The 20,478-nt window shown below is 38.1% G+C and overlaps 1 protein-coding gene across 1 annotated transcript; it reads left to right on the forward strand.

The window, feature by feature from the left end:
• The first annotated feature begins 12,220 nt into the window (after positions 1-12,220).
• Positions 12,221-20,031, forward strand: LOC115925890. The gene is made up of 3 exons (XM_030989934.1): positions 12,221-12,359; positions 17,752-19,184; positions 19,948-20,031. The coding sequence occupies exons 1-3, from the start codon at positions 12,221-12,223 to the stop codon at positions 20,029-20,031; spliced, it is 1,656 nt and encodes a 551-aa protein (XP_030845794.1).
• Positions 20,032-20,478: the final 447 nt, after the last annotated feature.

Consider the following 20,478-nt stretch of genomic DNA (forward strand, 5'->3'; position numbering starts at 1 on the left):
CATTGTTGTGCTCAGTGTGTGTGTGTGTGCATTATTAACGTGCATTATGAATAACAGTAAAGCCGGTGTATTCAGACAAGAAAAAAAAGACTGCATATGGAAATTTGCACTGTAGTGTTCAGTGTGTGTGTGTGTGTGTGTGTGTATATGTGAAGCATCAAGTGATCGTGGTGCTTTCTTATCAAAGCGAACTGTTGTATGGTCATTATGATTATTATTTTATGATTAAATGATTATTAGATCATATGGATAGTAGACAAAATGGGTATTAGACCGACTGGCAATTAGACCAAATTACTTTTAGCCTAAATGGCCATTTGACCTAATGATAAGTAGACGAAATGATAATGAGACCATGTGGATAATAGACGAGCTGGGTGTAGACCAAACGGCAATTCACCCAATTTGTTGCCTACCGAGAAACTTCTCTTATTCTTGTTTTCAACCTCTCGATAATTCACAATCCGTAACACAGTCATGTCACGATAAAATATCGAATATATGAAAGACTTTGTAAAGTATGAATAAAGAGACAAAAAGATATATTCGGTTCTTGCAGTAAAGCTGGCCTTCGCCTATCATTCCAAAGTCTAATTTGTTGCATTATGATAATCTCTTCCTTTAGTGACAGGCAGTCTTCAGCCTCCACAATGAACCCAGTGTTACCCTTTCCCGTTTCATAAAACGGGTATTCCTGATAAAGTATCAAAATAATGTTTTCCTCGGCAGATCATAAACATCACATTTCATTATCGGATGAAAACGGTATATCAATCAGGGGATCAGTTTGCTTGCTATCAGCTGAATATCATCGGGTCATAATGCCAAGGTTGATAGAAATATGAAGTCTTAAGTACTTATCTTCACGGTTATTTAAAGTTCTAATGGAGAATGAATGTGGAGGCAACAGATTTTTTTTTTAAATTTTGCTGCATGATAACTCCGCTACCAAACAGAATTTATAGTAATACTATTATACTTACTTTGTGATAACTCAAAATGATAATCTTTACATCAAATTTCCATTCGATAGATATTATATATATTTGTTATTCACAAGATTCAAGATTCAAGATTTTATTGTCCATATAAAATACAGAAATTTGTTTTCCATTGGTGTAACATGTAATATGTAACACATAAGACAACAATATTGGGTCGTGTGCTGAAAGCCAGAAAGGCGTCAAGACTCTATAAAGAAAAAGTCTATGAGCAGGTACGGTCCTCCGGCTTTCAGCACAAAACATAATAAGACAGTTACAATGTATATGACTTTTACATAGCAAGAATTTTAAATACAATTCTGAATCACATCATGAAGGAATTCAGGTATGAATATAAATGAGAATATGAAAGTAGAATAGGAGCAGCATCACAATCGAAATACGAGCAGAAAGAGAAAGAAAAAGAGAGCTCAAGCTCGAAGGACTGATAAAAGAGAGAAATATAGGGAGAGTTGGTAAGGGTCCATAGGGAATAGAGAAGGAGAGATGGCATAATTTCCAATGAGATTATAATGCATGACAGAAAATACATGGCCACTGTTCACTGTACTCTGTTCAGTCCTTCAATAACACGATCGCACCTACTTTGTTTCGTAAAATCAACCGGAGGCAATTCACACAAACTTTATGCGTCACCTATTGAAATGTGCGAACGCGACAATGATGTACAGTAAAATCTATCTATTAGGTGGAACCTAATACCAAGGGGAAACAGAAAAACTCGCCGCTGTAGACAGGTAAGCCTTACTAGACAGGTTCTACAACACATATTTTCTCCTGGAGGGAAGCAATATATGTGACCACTATAAACAGGTGGCCCATATAGAGAGGTGACCGCTGAGACGGATTTTACTGTATTTGGTCGCCATCTGAACATGATTTATTTGAAATTGCCCTTGAGTTGATTTTTCGAAATATAGTTTCGATCGTCTTCAATTTACTTTCCATTGCCAAATAGGATGATAATCTTCGGAGCCCATACAATAAACCAGCATTACGTAATACCACCTGAACAAGGCAAGTCACTACAGTTATTATAGTAGTTGCAATTTATAAAACGCCTTTCCACTGGATAAAAAGCGCTTTGAGATGCCATCTACGAGTCAGACAATGTTAGCATTTAATAAAATAATATACCAATATACCATAAATTACTAAGCAGTGACGGTATGAGTTCAATGAATGCAAATGGTTTCAAAATACATGATATGTCTTCAAACTGTGTTTGAATTGTTCTCATGTTGAAGATGATTTAAAACAAGGAGGGATTGAGCCTGTTTCGGAGTTAGGAAGCAGTTAGCGCCTCCTTTCCATGTTCCATTTCCCCATTCGTTTCCCCTCTCTTTTTTGTTTGTTGGGGGGGGGGGGGTGCCGTTCTTCTTACACAAGATCGAGTTCAGAGGCTCTGACACTGCTGCGGATTGGAAATTGAAATGACGTCCGCCCGAAACCCCACTTCAACTCAAAACTTATCTCAATCTTTGCGCCAGTGAAACCGTTTTATGAGGAAACAGTTCTATTCATCTACAGTTCCTTGGGGATAAATTTAGCTGACAGGGAGATTATTATCAGTTTGGTGTTGCCCTATCTTGTGGTTTTACACGGGAAAAGTGATCATTGCGTAGTCGTTTTTTTCTTTGGAATAGTCGCAGGAGACGAATGCTGATTGACCTTGTGAATGAATGAATGAAAAATAATTTTAAAATGCTGAATATAATTATAATAACACTAAGAATAATAATGATGATAATAATATTTTTAACCCCTCTCTGTCGCTACCTTCCTTTGCTGAGGGTTAGGGACATGATAGATCAGCCCCTTGATGGCAACGCTGTTGCCCCCCCCCCCTAACCCGTAAAACACACACAGGCTACGCAATCTATGAACTACTCGAACGAGAATTGTCGGTAATAATTATGTACTTGTAACAAGGGAACACTGCGGGGAGGGTGGACCGAATGGCGCAGCGTGGTTGAGCGGATGGGGGGGGGGGGGGGTATAGGGTTAAGGCCCGGGATGATTGGCCATGTATATTATTGGGGCACGCCTTTAATCTTTATATGTTCAGAAATGTATGTTTTCAATAAATGCTTTCTACAAATATTTGGGGCCATGTGGCACCCCCACCCCCGCCTACGCCACAGCCATGGAGTGTCCCCTATCCATCATTTCGCTTTCTTATCATCGTTTTGTTTATTGCTTATTTCATTTCCTTTTTTTTATGAATAGCGACCCTCATCCCGTATTATGTATAGCGACCCTCATTTCGTATTAGGAATAACGACCCTCTTCTTCGATTATGAATAATGACGTTATGAATAATTACCCTCATGAATAGCGACCCTATAGTCGTATTATAAATAGCGGCCCTCTAGTCGTATCATGAATAGCGATCCTTTTCTAGTATTATGAATAGGGACCCTTACGAATAACGAGCCCGATTTTGTATTATGAATAGCGACCCTCTTCTTATATTCTGAATTGCCCCGACCCTCCTCTTTGATTATGAATAGCGGTCCTTATGAATAATGACCCTCACGAATAATGACTTTTTAATAAAATTATCAATAGCGGTCCTGATGAATAGTGGTCCTTATGAATATCGGTCCTTATGAATATCGGTCTTTATTAATAGCGACATTTTTTTAACATAGTACGAAACCCTCTCTTCGTAAGGCGGCCGTACGAACGCCGTAATTATATCGTACGAACCACGCAAGATCTTCGTACATTTCGTAGGGTCGAGGGACAATTCTAGAAGCTTCAAATTATTACGATGACAGTAAGAACGCCTCGCGTTGTTCATAGAGGGCTCTTACAGCGTTCGTAAGAACGCCTTACGAGCGTAGATTCTCATGGCCTTCGTACGAACGACTCCTGGCGTTCGTAAGGTGCTCGTAAGGTGTACGTACACAATTTATGCAAATTTCGAGTTTTAGCGGTTATAAAGTCAAGCGAGTGAAGTTCAAATCCTCACTTTGTTCATAGTCATAGGCGCCCCCCCCCCGCCCAACCAAAAAAGTGGTGGTGGGGGGGGGACAAAACGCATTTTTGCCCCCCCCCCCCAAAAAAAAAAAAAAAAAAAAAAGCAGTAAAGGAATATAGATGGTTTGTAATTTTAACTCAAAAGAACATGACAATAATAAAAACCTGAATTAAATCACATATAAAATTCCATTCAAAGAAAAGGAAAGTTAACAGGAATAACAATTTCTTAAACATTCCACATGCCACCTTTATTTATCAATGGAGGTTTTTATAATAGCGATACGGGCTTATCGTCGAAATATTGTGAGAGGATAGGAAAGCATTTGTGTTTTTTGTTATAGGGGTAAGAAGACATGAGCCACTGAACGCTGGCGTACTGATAGGGGGGGGGGGTGTTATTTCCTTTTCGATACCAGTGATTTACAAATGTTACTGAAAAGACATGATTTCTGGTATTTTTTTCTCAACTTTGTGTAAGTCATACCTTTTTATGCGTTTGTTGGAAAACTAGAAATTCCCAAATTTACAGTCGGGCGAAAAATATGCTTGTTTAAAGCCTTCATGTCAGGGCCTGCAGAACAGCTGGGCTCGGGGGCTCGAGCCCCCCCCCCCCCCCTCACTTTTTGGAAAAAGTATGTTACAGAGAAAAATAAGTGACCTGCCAATGTCGCAAATGAGGTATCAAAGTATGCTGATCTGACCGTAATTAAATGCCTACTTAAAACCCCAGAGCTTACAGGGGCTCCGCCCTAGGACCCCACTAAGGGCCCTAAGTTGGTCCCTTGATTTTTATCTGGGGGGCTCAGCCCCTTGACCCCTTGCCGGGGCTCAGGCCCTGGACCCCACGCTAATTGACGTGTAAGAGTGGTGGTGATGCAGATTTGTCTTCTGCCCCCGCCCCTTCCAAACGTTTTTGCTCATTACGCCATTGCCCCTGGAGGTGAGCCCCCGGGAATGTTTGCCCCCCCCCCCCCCCCCCCCACCCCCAATCCCAAACTGCTACCGGTGCGCCTGTTCATAGTATTCGTCGAGGGTGCATCTCCTGTTTAACAAATATGGGACCAAAGGGGAAATCTGTTAGAGGGAAGAGAGGGAAGGGAAACAAACGTAACGAAATAGATGGGGAGGAAGGAGGAAGAGGAGGAGAGCAGCAACAACAATATCAAGAAATGATGGCCATCGGAAGCGACCGGGAAGAGGCGATGGAAGATGACGACGATGACGAGGAGGAGGGAGAACCATCAAGACGGCAGTTTGATAGCGATGAAGATGAGGTAACGGGGAAACTAAGGAGAAGTATGACTTTGATGCCACCACAGAGCAAAAACTTGTTGACTTCTTCGGTGAACATGACTGCTTTTATAATAAAGGAAGTAACAGATATGCTGACAGTAAACAGTTATTTTCGGGAACTGGCAGGTAAAACAAAGAACCTTTTTTGAAAAGAAATGTTCATGGCTTATAGTACGCTCTTGTCCATGCATTATGATAACATTTCTTGCCAACCCTTATGGAATAGCTCAATATATAATAAAAAATTGTGTCAAAAGGGAGTTCGTTTTGTCAATGATATTTTAGAGACAAATCGTGATTTTTTTTTCTCTCTGGAACATTTCCAAGAAAAGTATAATATTCAAAAATAAATTTTCTTTTTTATCGTGGATTATGCGATGCAATTAGACAAGGGTTTAACAATTGTACTATTTTTTAACAAGGTGCCACAACCTCTTTTCCTAGATACAGTGGCATTTGTTATGAAATGAATTAAAGGATGTTCACATATTTGTGTAATTTTATTAAAGAGAAGAAAAAGGACTATGTAAAAGTTTTCTTAAATGGAAATACATTTTCGACCTCAATGATAAGAGTTGGAAAACATATTGTTCTATTGGATTTAATTGTACCATTGATGTGGGCTTACGATGGTTTCAGTTTGAAGTTTTGCAACGCATATTATATACGAACGATCTACTGTTTAAAATGAATGTAGTCTTAAGAAAAGAATGTACATTTTGTAGTGAACAGATTGAAACAGTTATACATCTTTTGTGTGTTTGTACGCATGTTAAACATATTTGGGATAGGTTAGAGCACTGGATTTATACTGGAACCGGATATAAATTAACATTTTCATTACAAGATGAAATATATTTGGTTTAAGAGGTTCAAATAATTATGCATTGAATTGTATACTGATCGTGTTGCGACAGATTGTGTATACTTGCAAAATAAAGAAACAATTGCCCGACTTTTATAATATTAGAGTTTCGATTATAAATTACTTCAAAAACGAAAAGTATATTGCAAATTCGAATTGTAGAAATAACAAATTCACAAGAAAATGGTTCCAATTCAGGAATTTGTTTACATAAAATGATATTTTTTCTGTATATCTTTTTTCTTTCAATGAAAATCAGAAATGAATTATTGATTTGTTAGTTTTCTGTTAACTCAACAAAACTTGTATCTTGAGAGGCCAATTTTATTAATGTTATAATTGTAAATTACCTGGAATATATATTTGTTAATTTGTTGGTCTCGTAACTTCAAAATTTGACATTTTGCTCCGTTGGGGGGGGGGGGGGGGTAAGGTCACCTTTTTTAGGTCAGCCATTGGCAAAGGGGGGGGGGTTGCTCCAAAATACACACATAAAAAATGAAGGGGGGTAACCCCCCCCCCCCCCTGCGTACGCGCCTATGTTGGAATATCGTAAAAATTGTGTCACCATGAGTCACCGATTTGATACCTAGCTTGAACCTAACTGGCTTCCTGTCATTGTTTCATTCCTATGTAGGTTTGGCTTTACTCAAACCAGGAACTAACTTGTTCGTTATCTCACACTGAGACTTCTATCAACAGCGACACGATGTGTTTCTTTAGCTTCTTATAAATCGATGTCTTCAGCTTCGTCGAACCCTTTAGGGATGATACTTGGCTTCAATTAGTAGGATTTCAAAGAGGTTTGGTAAGATTGTCTTTCAAAGTTATCATAGCCCATGAATATGTTGCCAACTGATCGACATTTTATTAAATTGACAAACTTCTAGTGTTATAATTTTGAAGGAACGTCTACTCTGTTATTATGACTATAGTGGAGTCTGAGTTATACTATTCTAAAGGAAATCCTGCCGTGTTATCATGAATATAGATTGGTCTCAATTATACTAACATGTCTCCCTTTTATTCCAGATCCGAAATATTAACAGCAAAGAGGAATCTTCTAGGTGGACAACATGCATTGGAGTCCAACGAAAGATTATACGTGGTCTATGTAAGTTACTATCAGATTATGGTGTTCGATATACACAGTCATGATAACGGTGTATAAATCTTTAAATCAACCATCAACTGATTATCACATTAAACAAAAGTATTGCATGATTGTTCTATGACTATAGCAGCTAATTGTACTTGAATAAATTTATTAAGAGGATGCTTGGCACATTACATAAACATGACATGAAAAACGAAGAGAGGGACTTCCTCTTTGGCATCATATAGTCAGTTGTCAATTTGCCTAAAAGGCTGATTGGAAATTTTGTGAGGACGTATTCGGAAAGAGGATGTCTCTACTTTAATAGACTATGAACTTTGTTTCCAAATTTGAAAATGGGTTTAGCTACTTTAGCTACTTGGCATTTTATGGTGATTTCGGTCTGCTGATGATGATTTTAAGAACAGTCTTTTTGCAAATATTTAAAACTGCACATTTAGAAATTATATTAGGGATTATTGCAAAAAAAAAATCATGTTTATAGCTATTGTGGGCCTTGAAACATATTTTATTTTAAACGCTCTCTAAGGTGAAAATGTGAAATTGGTATCTGTTTTAATGAAAGTTTGGATAGTTTTCGACCTTGATCGACATGTTTATTAGTGGCAAAATGTTAATATCAATCGCAAAGTTTATTGTATACTTTATTTAGTAAATGTATCAATGAACAGAGTGGTATGATAAGAATCATCACGAATATGTTAAAATATATAGAGAAGGGAAATGAAACTATATCAACACAAGGCCATCTGTCAGTTCTGTGTGTTTTGTTTTATGTTTTCAAAATAGTACATAAACATATACATAAATTAACAATTATTTCTTCATTATACGTAATTATAAAGTATTCGGTACATTAAATATGATGCATACAAACACAAATATTTTTAAATGAAAAAAGATAAATTACAAAAAACGCAGGAGACCGCCATCATGAGCGGTGAACTCCTCTCTCTCTCTCTCTCTCTCTCTGTCTGTCTCTCTCTCTCTCTCTCTGGTTCATTGCACCCCCCCCCCCCCCTCCTCGTAGCCCGTACTTAGTCATTCCTTTTCTTTCTCGCTCTCCATGGTGACGCCAAATGCTGTATGATTATAATCATATATATATAAATTGTTTTTCACTATCATAATAGACTCGACTGGTCATACTTTGGAGGTGTCGTGTAATAGTGGTTCATTAATTCACTCCACTCTTATACGATTACTGGTTCGATTGCCAGCCATTGACGTGTTTTGGTAAGACAACGATCCATATTAACAACCCTCTACCCAAGTGTAAATTGGAAATTGGTAGGGCAATAGTAACCGGGGGCCCGCATGAAGAGCAGTATTAACCCTGATGTGCTACCCTTGGTTTATCTATTGAGGTTATCCCATGGATAATATTATTTTACGTACAAAGAATGAGGAAGCTCCACAATTTTTTGTTTTTCTTTTTACCAGAACTCAGTTTCACTTTGACATTCTTTTTTGGGCAATGTATTTTTTTCGTAATATGAAAAAAACAGAAAAAGGAATGTATATTCAAATGTATAGACAAATTTAATACAACTATAACCTAACATGTTCTGTATGTGTATGAGCAATTGAACGTTATCTGGACAGATTTATCGGTGATTATCTTGGAAAATTGCGAGCTAACCCATTACATTACGTTTCGTATACGATTGATATGTTTAAGAGGGTATCATAAAACATGGCAAGATAAAATCTTTTTTTTTGTTAATGTGTGTTTGTGTTAGTCTATATTTTGAGGGAAAGAATAAAATGTATTATTTAAACAGTGTTGAATTCAAAGCACGAATGTTGTTACTCTTAATGTAAACCAATTACAAATATATTGTTAAGTTTCATTGTTTTACTATGTTCAATGCAATCCCATGTACTTTATTTATTTTGTTGGAAATGTAAATAAACGAAATGAAATAAAATGAAATGTAAGGATATGGATATATCATCAAGGTACTGCTAAGAATGATGATGACTTTAAAGAAATATATATAATAATGACGTAGATGATGATATTGGGGATAAAATAGATGATGGTAATGAACACATGAACGATGGGCATGATGATGATGATGATGATGATGATAATGATGATGACAGTGATGGCATTGACAATGGACATGATGATGATGATGATGATGATAATGATGATGCATTGATGGTGATAATGATGGACATGATGATGATGATGATGATGATGATGATGATGATAATGATGACAGTGATGGCATTGACGATGGGCATGATGATGATGATGACAGTGATGGCATTGACAATGGACATGATGATGATGATAATGATGATGACAGTGATGGCATTGACGATGGGCATGATGATGATGATGATAATGATGATGACAGTGATGGCATTGACAATGTACATGATGATGATGATGATGATGATGATGATGATGATGATGATAATGATGACAGTGATGGCATTGACAATGGACATGATGATGATGATAATAATGATGATGACAGTGATGGCATTGACGATGAACATGATGATGATGATGATAACGTTGCTGCTGCTGCTGATGATGATAACATGTCGTAAATAATCATTCAATTTATGAATATTATGATTATCATCGTCATCATCACCACCACCAACAATATCATCATTATTATTACCACCATCAACATCAATTTAACAGCATCATCAGTGCCACGATTTGAGATGTTATATCGCAGACCATCTCAGACTTACTTAGAAGTTATGTCGACAATTTTTTTTAGATGGCGCTCTTCAAAGTTGTACGGTACGCTATAAAGATCTATGTTAGCAGTCCTAGGTATAATTTTGTCCCGTACGTAACCCACCAAATCTATCGAGCCAATTACTCTTCTTTAGCTTAAATTACACCAAATATCAACTTAATTGACACTTCTATTAATTTCGATTCATGTTCCTGTTTATGATTTCATTGTTACATAATCTTGAACATCTCTCTGGTACGAGACATCCTTTTGGACTTGCCATACATAATAATTATTTGACCTACTAGACATGCTAGACGAAGGATTCACCATGTGTGGCTCAGGAAATGTAGGACGGGGGGGGGGGGGGCTGCAATGATGGAACAAATCTATACTGTTATAAAGACATCGTTTAACAATGTTAAATCTTTTGATCCACGGCTCTACGTGTTATCAGTGTCTGTAATGTGGTTTAATATTCAAGCCCTAAAAAATTATGAACATTTACCATGTTTATGATATGCCATCAATATTATTGACACTAAAGTGTCAAAATAAACTTCAATTGATCATTATTATACCATCATCATCGTTATCATCAACATCATCACCACTATCATTATCACCATCATCACCATTACAATTATCATCAGCATCATTTACACATGTTACATCTTCATCAATGTCACAGTTTAATAGGTTACACGGCAGAAAATCTCAGACTTACTTACAAGTTATGTCGACGTTTTGTTTCAGATGGCGCTCGTCAAAAAGCTGTACAGTGCGATACGGTGTTTTTCAACCGGGGTGCCGCGAGAGAAATTTAGCTATAATATACAAATATTCAACAAATACTTTGGAATAAAGTCTTTTTCGAGAAGAAAACCCCTAGACTATGTCATTTAATGTAGCATGTTTAATATAATAAAGTGTTTTTCTTCCTCCCTGGCTTGGCTTCGCTTGATGCAAGATGAATCTTCTGTGATAAATTTGAGATTGAGATAAGGCGAGTTTTGTCACACTTAAAATGGGTGCCATGACTAAAAAACAGAATTTGGCCAAATTGGTTACACTTGGTCACAGCATGATGTATATTCTTTCGCTTTGTGCTTGCCCAACAAAGCAGCATTCGCCATATTATACCCTTATCGAACCGGGTCGGTCAAAAAAATGCTAATTTGATAATGATGCAATGTATATGTTCACTAAAAAAGTTTGTACATCATTTAATAATTGCAACATTATTATTGTACCGATGTTTGTAATGCACTGCTTTGTTTTGTTTATGTTTTATTACTTCTGTAATATGAGAAAGCGGAAATAAATTGTAACTTAAACTTGAACTGGGAATCAATGGCTTGGACAGGCCTAATTGTAGGACGCCCTCTCTTCCTGACCATCTCGGTGAAGAAAATAATATTTTTTTCCTTCTAAATCCGCGAACACTCCATAAAATTGCTGCCTTTTCGTCAGTTTTCTCACTCTTTAAAACAAATTGTTCCCCCTTTTTACAGTCCGCGAACTCCACTTGAATGTACTCTATCCTTGTCTGAACCAATACAGACGATTTTAATTCAAATCACAGTGAATAATAGTTATTTATGAAAGAGAATTCGAATTGTATCGTGCCCTTAACGAACATGAATATAAAATAAGAAATATGTTATTTACATCATGATAATATTCACATTTAACCTAGGGCCACGCACAGTACATTTGATATATCCCTTGAATGTTTGATGTGGCAGACGTGACGATATCTTTAAATTCAATTTGTTGATCGAAGTACACTGGCTATAAAATTTAATTATATTATTTGTTAACGTAGCAATCATGCACGAACTTTGCGACTTAAATATTCTCATAAATATTGCCTAGGTCACATTTGCCGCGATGGCCGTGTGGTCTAAAATATCTAGTCTACGGCCACCAGCAATTAAAGGGCCGCCGCAGCATTCCCACGGTCACATACGGCAGCGGTCACATAATTATGTTGGTAACTGCACAGTGTATTTTGAATTTGTGGAGAGAAAACGCCTGCGGCTGCCGTATGGCCTTTGAAGTGATGACGCAGGGCCGCCTTAGGGCGTCCCTGCGGCGGGTGTAGGTTTTTGAAAAATACTAAGGCGCCCGCAAGGCCACCGTACGGGCGCCGTAGGGCCACATTAAGGCTGACCTATAGGGCGCCCGTGTAATTCCTGCGGCCACCGCAATTTGTTTGTTTGTTTCGCAAAAGTCAATTATGATTCATAAGACCCTAGAGCAGCCGCACGGCCAACGCAAGACCACACGGTACGCCCGACGTATGGTCGCCGTGGAACCGCTCTACAACATGGCTACGGCGTGTCTAACCGCTACGGCGAACCTAGAAATGAAAACAAGTATACCTCCGTGTTCTGTATAGATAGGGGTACGTCCTAGGGTGACCCTGAGGCCACAGCAGATTTTCTGTGGCCACCGCAAGTGTCTCTCGATTTTGGGGGCGTACGGCCGCCGTATCCTAGCCGTAGAGCAAATGTGACCTAGTCATAAACAATGGTTTAGAGTTGGTAGACGGAGGAAACTTAGTATCAAAGTCCGCCCCTTCCTCTAAAAGCCTACTAAGCGATGTAAATGGGTCACACATACAACTAGAGCTTAACTTTAGTGTTCAATGAGCAATGGAAATAAACCAAACAATTTAGCTGGCAATCTCATATCGATCCAACTACACAAAAAAGGGGGGGGGGGGGATAATTCTGTCCTCCTTACCTATTGCTACAAGCATGGATCATGTCAGGTGATGACATAGGCAAAGTGCAATACATATTTACATGTGATTATCAACAGAATCAACGTGCACTTTGATGTCAATGACATGATTTATGGAAAGACAAATACGATTGTTCAGATAAATATAAGATTTATTAGTTTGGCAGAATCTACAAACTAAAAATAAATGCCGAACAGATGAAGTATGTTATCACAAGCTGATTAGTCGAATCCAGGGGGGGGGGGGACAAGGCGAATTATCTTCTTGTTCTTCTCTTGTATATGTTCTCATATTTGTTTTGCTTTAATCTTTGCTGTGATGATTGTGCTACAAAATGATAATACAAACATTTCCAGCAGATGCCCCGAACTGCTATCAAACATTCACTATTATTATTTATTTTCGTGCCCAGACTTGCAATGTCAATGAGTAGTATTTATTTGTCGAGCTCAAGGTTTTTACCCCCCCCCCCTCTCCTCCCCGCCATCAAAATGTTGGGAGAAAAAGAAAAGGCAGATTTTATATACAGAAGATCGACTCTTGAAAAAAGGGTGGACAGTAAAAAGCAATAATTATTGTTTACCACCAATGTTGAAGACATAAGTTCTAGACAGAAGACTAGGAAATCAAATTGTGATTCAACGTACTGCTAAAATTACCTTCTCAAATGATGTAGTTGAATCTCCCAATATGGTTTCGAACAATTTCATACCTCGTTCTCTCACTTTTGCGTCAGATATGTATTTTGGACATCCTAATTCTAGCTGTAAAATATTCATTATTTCAAGAATGAAAACTTGAAAATAGCCATGAATTCTATTCGACTATTATTTTTCTGTTCCGTTTTATTAATTTCATTTGACCTCTTAATAATTCAAGTGTACAATGCTGATAAATAACCAGTGGACCTAAAACTTCATGTCCGATCCGAAAAACTTGACAGCTGATATGAGAGCGCCGATTTGGAACCTGGAACCTCCTGGTTACGATACTTTATTTGTTATGCGAAACACTTCCAACAACAACAAAATCACATTAACATCAAATGACCCTAGTAATATTAGCTTATTAGTAACGAAACAAATTCACATACATTTGTCGAAATAGATAAGAATGAACAGGGATCTTTTTACCCAAAAGGCTTCGTCCCTCCCAAGACCAACATCCCTATACTGTTCCACCCATCCTTTCAGAATGAGTGGACCCCCCTAAAACAATAGACTAATTTCAATGACATGACAAGATAATGAGCTGTATCATCACACTTATGAGAAACGGACAAATGGCTTCATGTGATTGGCTCATGAGGTAAGTGGTGGGCGTAATCTTGGCCGATCAGAAACAAACATTATTACACGTATCTATATCAGGCAAATTTGTGTTAGGACAGGTCACTGTCGTGACTCCTACCCACCAACTAAACATCGTTGTTTTACTTTGGGACGTACTATAAACGAGTGAATTGGGTAAGATTGAGGGTATTTTTTTAAAAACTAGAATTGTATTAGTAGTCTAATTCATTGATTTCAGTTTTAAATTATATCCTACTTTTACATAGTTCCTTGTGTTCCATACTAATACGTGTGTCCCCACTACAAGTCAACGCTGTCTCATGTTAATTTGTTATCAGTAAGTCAAATATGCCTTAATCTTTTCCGCATTTTGTAATATGATTATCATCTTGCTCATCTTCCCATACATTTTATATTGTGACCTGGTGTGTGCAAAAAACAAAAACTAACCCAATAGATTTATTGCAAAAAGAACATGCTTCTCATATTTAGTGGGTCCCATTATTTATGAATTTAAAAATGGCTATCTTTCATACAAACGCAACACAAAGTTTGATTCTTAAGTTTAGATTCATTAATAACCTGCTTCCTGATTCTTTTAAGAATTTAATTGTATAAGATTACCTTTTATTACCCTACTCGAAATTCATTAAACTTTCATTTGATAGATCCTAAATTATTGATCCTGCATAAATCGACTAGACATCATGGTCCAGATCTATGGAATGTGGAATGCACTCCTAGATAAATCAAATAAATCAAATAAATCATGTAAACCCTAAATTAATTTGAGTTCAAAACGGATAAAACGGAGTCCATCGTTTGATCATTTCCCAATGCTGAATTAATATTTAATATCATTTCCAGATTTCTATAAACACCCATTAATATATGTTATAACTCCCGCACAATAATCATCATCCCCGTCATCACTTTTCTCATTTTTGAAATAATTTACCTCGTCCCGGGCTTTCACGCTATGAAGAAAGCGCTTAATGTGATAGCCCCCTTCTGGAGATTATCAATGAATGATTCTTGGAAGTGTGTTATCAGTTTTATTTTGTTTAAATGTCAACATTTCTATTACTTCTATATTTTGTACACGTTCAAAATATTGTTTATATGTTGTAAATGTTGTAACGCTAAAATGTAATTTGATTTGTAATTTTTGCAGAATAAGAGAAATTTAATGAAATTCAATCATGAACATATCTCTCTTTAACTTTCAGATCTGCATGATTTAGGGCATTGACGATTGTACTGGGCCTTTATTGATAAACATCGTTATCCCCCAATCAATGTCACTTTGTACAGGTAAGGTATATTACTGAACATAATACTATTAATACTTCTTATTTGAATTCCGATCTAATCCAAACCTACATAGTATCTGGTGTAGCGCCTTTTCCTTTCAGATTTCTAAGCGCTTTATAATTTGCTCCACACCCGGCCGCATAAATCGAATCAAATCAATATATTTTTGGTAATACTGTTTGGAGACAAGTTTTCTTGATAAGAATGGTTATGACTAATGAATGAATTGTCAATAACAAGTTTTTTCACGCCAATTTCGCAAATTTGCCAATCCAATTTATTTTGCGTGCACTCAATTCAGCACAATTTAGCCCCGCCCTTTCTTCGATAGTTCACATTCATTATATGTGCATTTTAGTCAACCAGAGAAGCATGTTTCTCATTCAAATTCATATTTCATGCACTCTTTTCATTCAATTTAGCATGACATGCTCACGTGATCACTTAATACTGCCGTTCGTACATTTACATTTTTTTTGGAGCAACCACTTTAGCATTTCGTTCATCCAAATTAGTCGAGGTTTTCTTATAATTCCTTTTTTAAAATTAAATTCAAAGTGTGTTTTGCATATAAGTGTCATATGTAATCACTCTACTATGGATTCTTTAAATTTACGTAGATCTTAAACGTAAATGAAAATGATAATAGAAAATGTAGGGGGCCTACATAAATAACATCCATGCTAATTCGAATTAATTTGTTACAAAATTGACTGCCAATAGCGAAATGGAATGCCCGAGTTCACCTTTGGCAATTGCCGACGAATAAGAATAAATATTGGCACAAGCGTAAGACGGAATTAATTTAAATAAACAAGTGCAAAGTCCCGCGTCGAATTGAATTCGGGTGGCAATGTGACAACTGAATTATCGTTTTATCACACGGACTAAAAAAGATGAGAAATTGGCCAGGAAAAGCTATATCATTATCAATTGATATAGTTGATTTATATTTTTCTTGTATAATCTGTTATTCAGTTACTGTATCTATATCATCTGATTCTGTATGTCTTCAGGAGGCTACTAGACTATTTTGGCCATATTTCATGTGATATTTGTCATACATTTTACATCTACTGGTTTTGCATTCACCACTGCCTTATACCCCCTTCACATACACGGATTATTCTTACGAGTCCTTACGGATCGCACAAATTCACGGATCTTTCACGGATCCTTACGATTTGGCCACTTTTACGACCGGTTTAAGAGTTATTACGAGCTGTTTGCGGTTTGTTACGGATTATTACGAGTTATTACGATGTATTTACGGCAACAGTCCACGATTTGTTACGATTTGTCACGGATAACTACGAGCAACTAACGTGTTAGTTACGATCTGTTCACGTGTTGTTACGAATAGTTACGAGTAAGTTACGAGTATGTACGAGTCCTTACGATTTTTAGCCAAAAAATAACAACTGAAAATAAAGTGTTCGAATTTGCAGCTTGTATACCTTTCCCCAAATCGTAAACAGTTCGAAAGCATACGTAAAGTATACGTATCTGTTCGTAAAGTACTCGTAACTACACGTAAAATGCTCGTAATAACCCGTATCAATCCGTAAAGCCATCGTAAAATGACCGAATAAAATCGTAAACGACATGTAAGCACACGCAACCATCCTTAAACTGCTCGCAATAATCCGTAAATAAACCGTAAACAAATCGTAAACTAACTGTAACGAATCGTTATACAAATCTGTTACGAGTCATTAACGGATTCTTGCGAGCAGTTTACGGATGGGTACGTGTTGTTGCGAGCGGTTTACAGATGGTTACGGATTGTTACGAGCTATTTACGAGTTATTTACGGACAAATTTATCCGTGGACACTCGTAAGAAGATTTTTGACATGTCAAAAAATTTGCCTCTCCTTTCACGGATCCTCAAGAGTGCCTACGAGTTGTTGCGAGTTGTGACGAGTTATTTACGGATACCAGCGAGTTGTTTACGGATGCTTGCGATTGACTACGAGTTAGCGATCCGTAAGGACTCGTAAGAAAAATCCGTGTATGTGAAGGGGTAGGGGTATTACTTGTGTTGTAAGTAGCCATATTCACTGTAAGTAGCCATATTCACTTGCCTGTCATACCTTTACATGTTAGTGCACAGTCTGCACGGTTGTGCGAGTTTACACAATGAAGGTGGCTATCCTAATAGCCTTTGTATCTATTGTATGCATTGTATGTTACACTACTGATTCTTGTACTGTACTTGTGCATTATACCACTGATTCACGTAATGTAGCTGTACAACATAAGGGAAAGTACAAGTACATTGGTACTCCCATTCAGCGGTATGCTAATTCTGTTTCAAGATTTCGCATTTCACTACTGATCTCGGGAGACATCAGCCCCAACCCTGGGCCTTCCTCTCAAGGACCTAACTGTTCTGATGATTCCTTGACTATAGATTATACCTATGATAGTCAGACTCTTCATGCCCTTAATATTTGGGATGGTCGCTCCTCTGGAAAATGGCGAGAGGAGAATCACTTTGTTTGGGATCGGCTGGTGTCTCTCGGGATCAGTAGATCGTGTCGAAGGCGGAGGACACATCGGGGTAAGAGGGGTGGGCGTGATCGCTTTAAGGACCATCTTAAATTTGGTACTCTCAACTCCCGCTCTCTGCGCAATAAATCAACCATTTTTCAAGACTTTGTCGTTGACCACAAATTAGATTTTGTCTGTATTTGTGAAACATGGCTATCATCCGATGATGATGCAGTCGTGGCTGACCTTTGCCCAGGCTCTTACATTTTCAAACACTGTCCACGAGTCTCTGGGCGGGGTGGTGGGGTGGCTTTTCTTTATAAAGACAGCCTCCAGGTTATTATGTCATCAGAAAACTACGACAGTTTTGAATGTATGTCTGCAACTATCTCCAGTGACTCAAGCTGTATGGACATCTCGGTAATCTACAGGCCGCCTGGTGGACATAGCTTCTCCAAATTTCTGGAAGAATTCTCTGACTTTCTTGATGGTAGAATGTACAGAACTCCACCTTTCGTCATCACCGGCGACTTGAACATTCACATGGACAATAACTCTGCACCGAACACACAAAAGTTTAATGATCTTCTCACTAGTCACGGCATCTCCCAGCTAGTCAAATCTCCTACCCATGACAAGGGTCACATCTTGGATGTTGTCATGGTGCGGAACGCTGATGATCAAATCCTGTGTTCGAAACCTCAAGTCATACCTGGCATCTCCGACCATTCTGCTATCTTATGGAAGCTAAACTTCGCTAAGCCTAGTCGGACCCACTTTACATATGTCAGTCGTAACATCAGAGATATTGACAGAGAGACCTTCGCGAATAGCATTGCTGACTGCAACATCACTGCTCCTGCTACATGTAGTGTTGAAGAAGCTGTTCATCACTACAAGTTAGAACTCGGGAGGGTTCTAGATGCTCATGCTCCTCAGAGATCACGGAAAGTGAGGAATCATGCAGACTGTCCGTGGTATACCAATGACATTCGTTCTCAGAAGAGGATACGTAGACAACTGGAGAGGAAATGGAGGGCCAATGGCCGACTTCAGACCGACAAAGAACTGTACTGTGCCCAGCGTGACCTCGTAAATTCACTTGTGAAAAGGGCGAAGCGCTCATACTTTGTAGATCTTATTGAAGACTGTCGGAATGATTCCAGAAAGCTCTTCTCAGTAGCAAACCGACTTCTGAATCGTCGACAGTTATCACTACTTCCAGCCCACACGGACAGCCAGCAAATGGCCTCTACATTCACCCACTTCTTCCAGACGAAAGTCAAGACCATCTGCGACAGTTTATCACCTGACGAAACACCACACGATCCCCTTACTTCCTCTTCCTTTGAAGTAATACAACCCACTACCCCTAAGGAGATTATGTCACTCTTACGTAAACTACCCCCCAAATCATGTCAGTTAGACCCTGTTCCCACTAAATTATTAATGGACTGTTCCTACACATTCGCTCCCATCCTTTCTTACTTGATTAACTTGAGTTTAGAGCAGGCACATGTTCCTTCCTCATTGAAAATAGCTCATGTTACTCCGTTGTTGAAGAAACCTTCTCTGGACCGAAATTCCCTCCAAAATTATCGACCAGTTTCAAACCTACCTTTTTTGTTCAAAATTCTTGAAAGGGTTGTGTTTTCTCGTCTTTCGGATTATTTTCTGGACAATGATTTGTTCGACCCTTTCCAGTCAGGTTACAGATCCCATCATAGTGTGGAAACACTGCTTGTGAATGTGTCCAACTATATCCTGCAAGGGATGGATAGGGGTAACTCAACTGCTCTCCTGCTGCTAGACTTGTCCTCCGCCTTCGACACCGTTAATCACACTATCCTTTTGAACACACTTAGTTCACTTGGTGTCAAGGGTGAGGCACACAAATGGTTCGAGTCTTATCTGTCATACCACTCTCAGATCGTTTGTATTAATGGTTGCAAATCAGTTGCTTTGCCTCTCTCTTGTGGAGTACCACAGGGTTCTGTGGGCGGGCCTACTCTCTTCTCAATTTATTTAATTGGATTGCGACAAGTTTTGTTACAACATGGCATAGATTATCATATTTATGCAGACGATATTCAACTTATGATTTCCTTCAATTCAGATCAAGCCGCTGCAGAACGAGCCGTTCATCGCCTTGAATCTTGCATGGCTGATGCTCATGATTGGATGCTCGCACGTTCCTTGAAATTAAATCTAGACAAATGTAAATTCCTTATATTTGGTTCCAAAGTACAGCTTAGTAAAGTTAATATTAATTGCATTTCATTTTCTGGCCACATAATTCACTTGTCACAAACGTGTCGCAATCTCGGTGTTATGTTTGACTCACATATGACAATGTCTGACCAAGTTTCTAATATTTGTAGATCAGTAAGGTACCAATTGCGTAATATCGGTTTTATTCGTAAATATTTGTCCAAGTCTGCCACCGAAAAATTAGTTCATGCTCTGATTTCCTCCCGTCTTGATTTTGGCAATGCCCTCCTAATCAATCTACCCCAGAATCTTCTGTCCAAACTCCAGAAGCTTCAAAACGCTGCAGCTCGTATTGTTTATCTGACCTCCAAGCGTACCCACATTTCCCCAGCTTTGCAGTCGCTACACTGGCTCCCAGTAAAAGATCGCATTGTTT

This window comes from Strongylocentrotus purpuratus, unplaced genomic scaffold (genome assembly GCF_000002235.5).
Source record: "Strongylocentrotus purpuratus isolate Spur 01 unplaced genomic scaffold, Spur_5.0 spur5_scaffold_19, whole genome shotgun sequence".
Classification (NCBI taxonomy): Eukaryota; Metazoa; Echinodermata; class Echinoidea; order Camarodonta; family Strongylocentrotidae; genus Strongylocentrotus; species Strongylocentrotus purpuratus.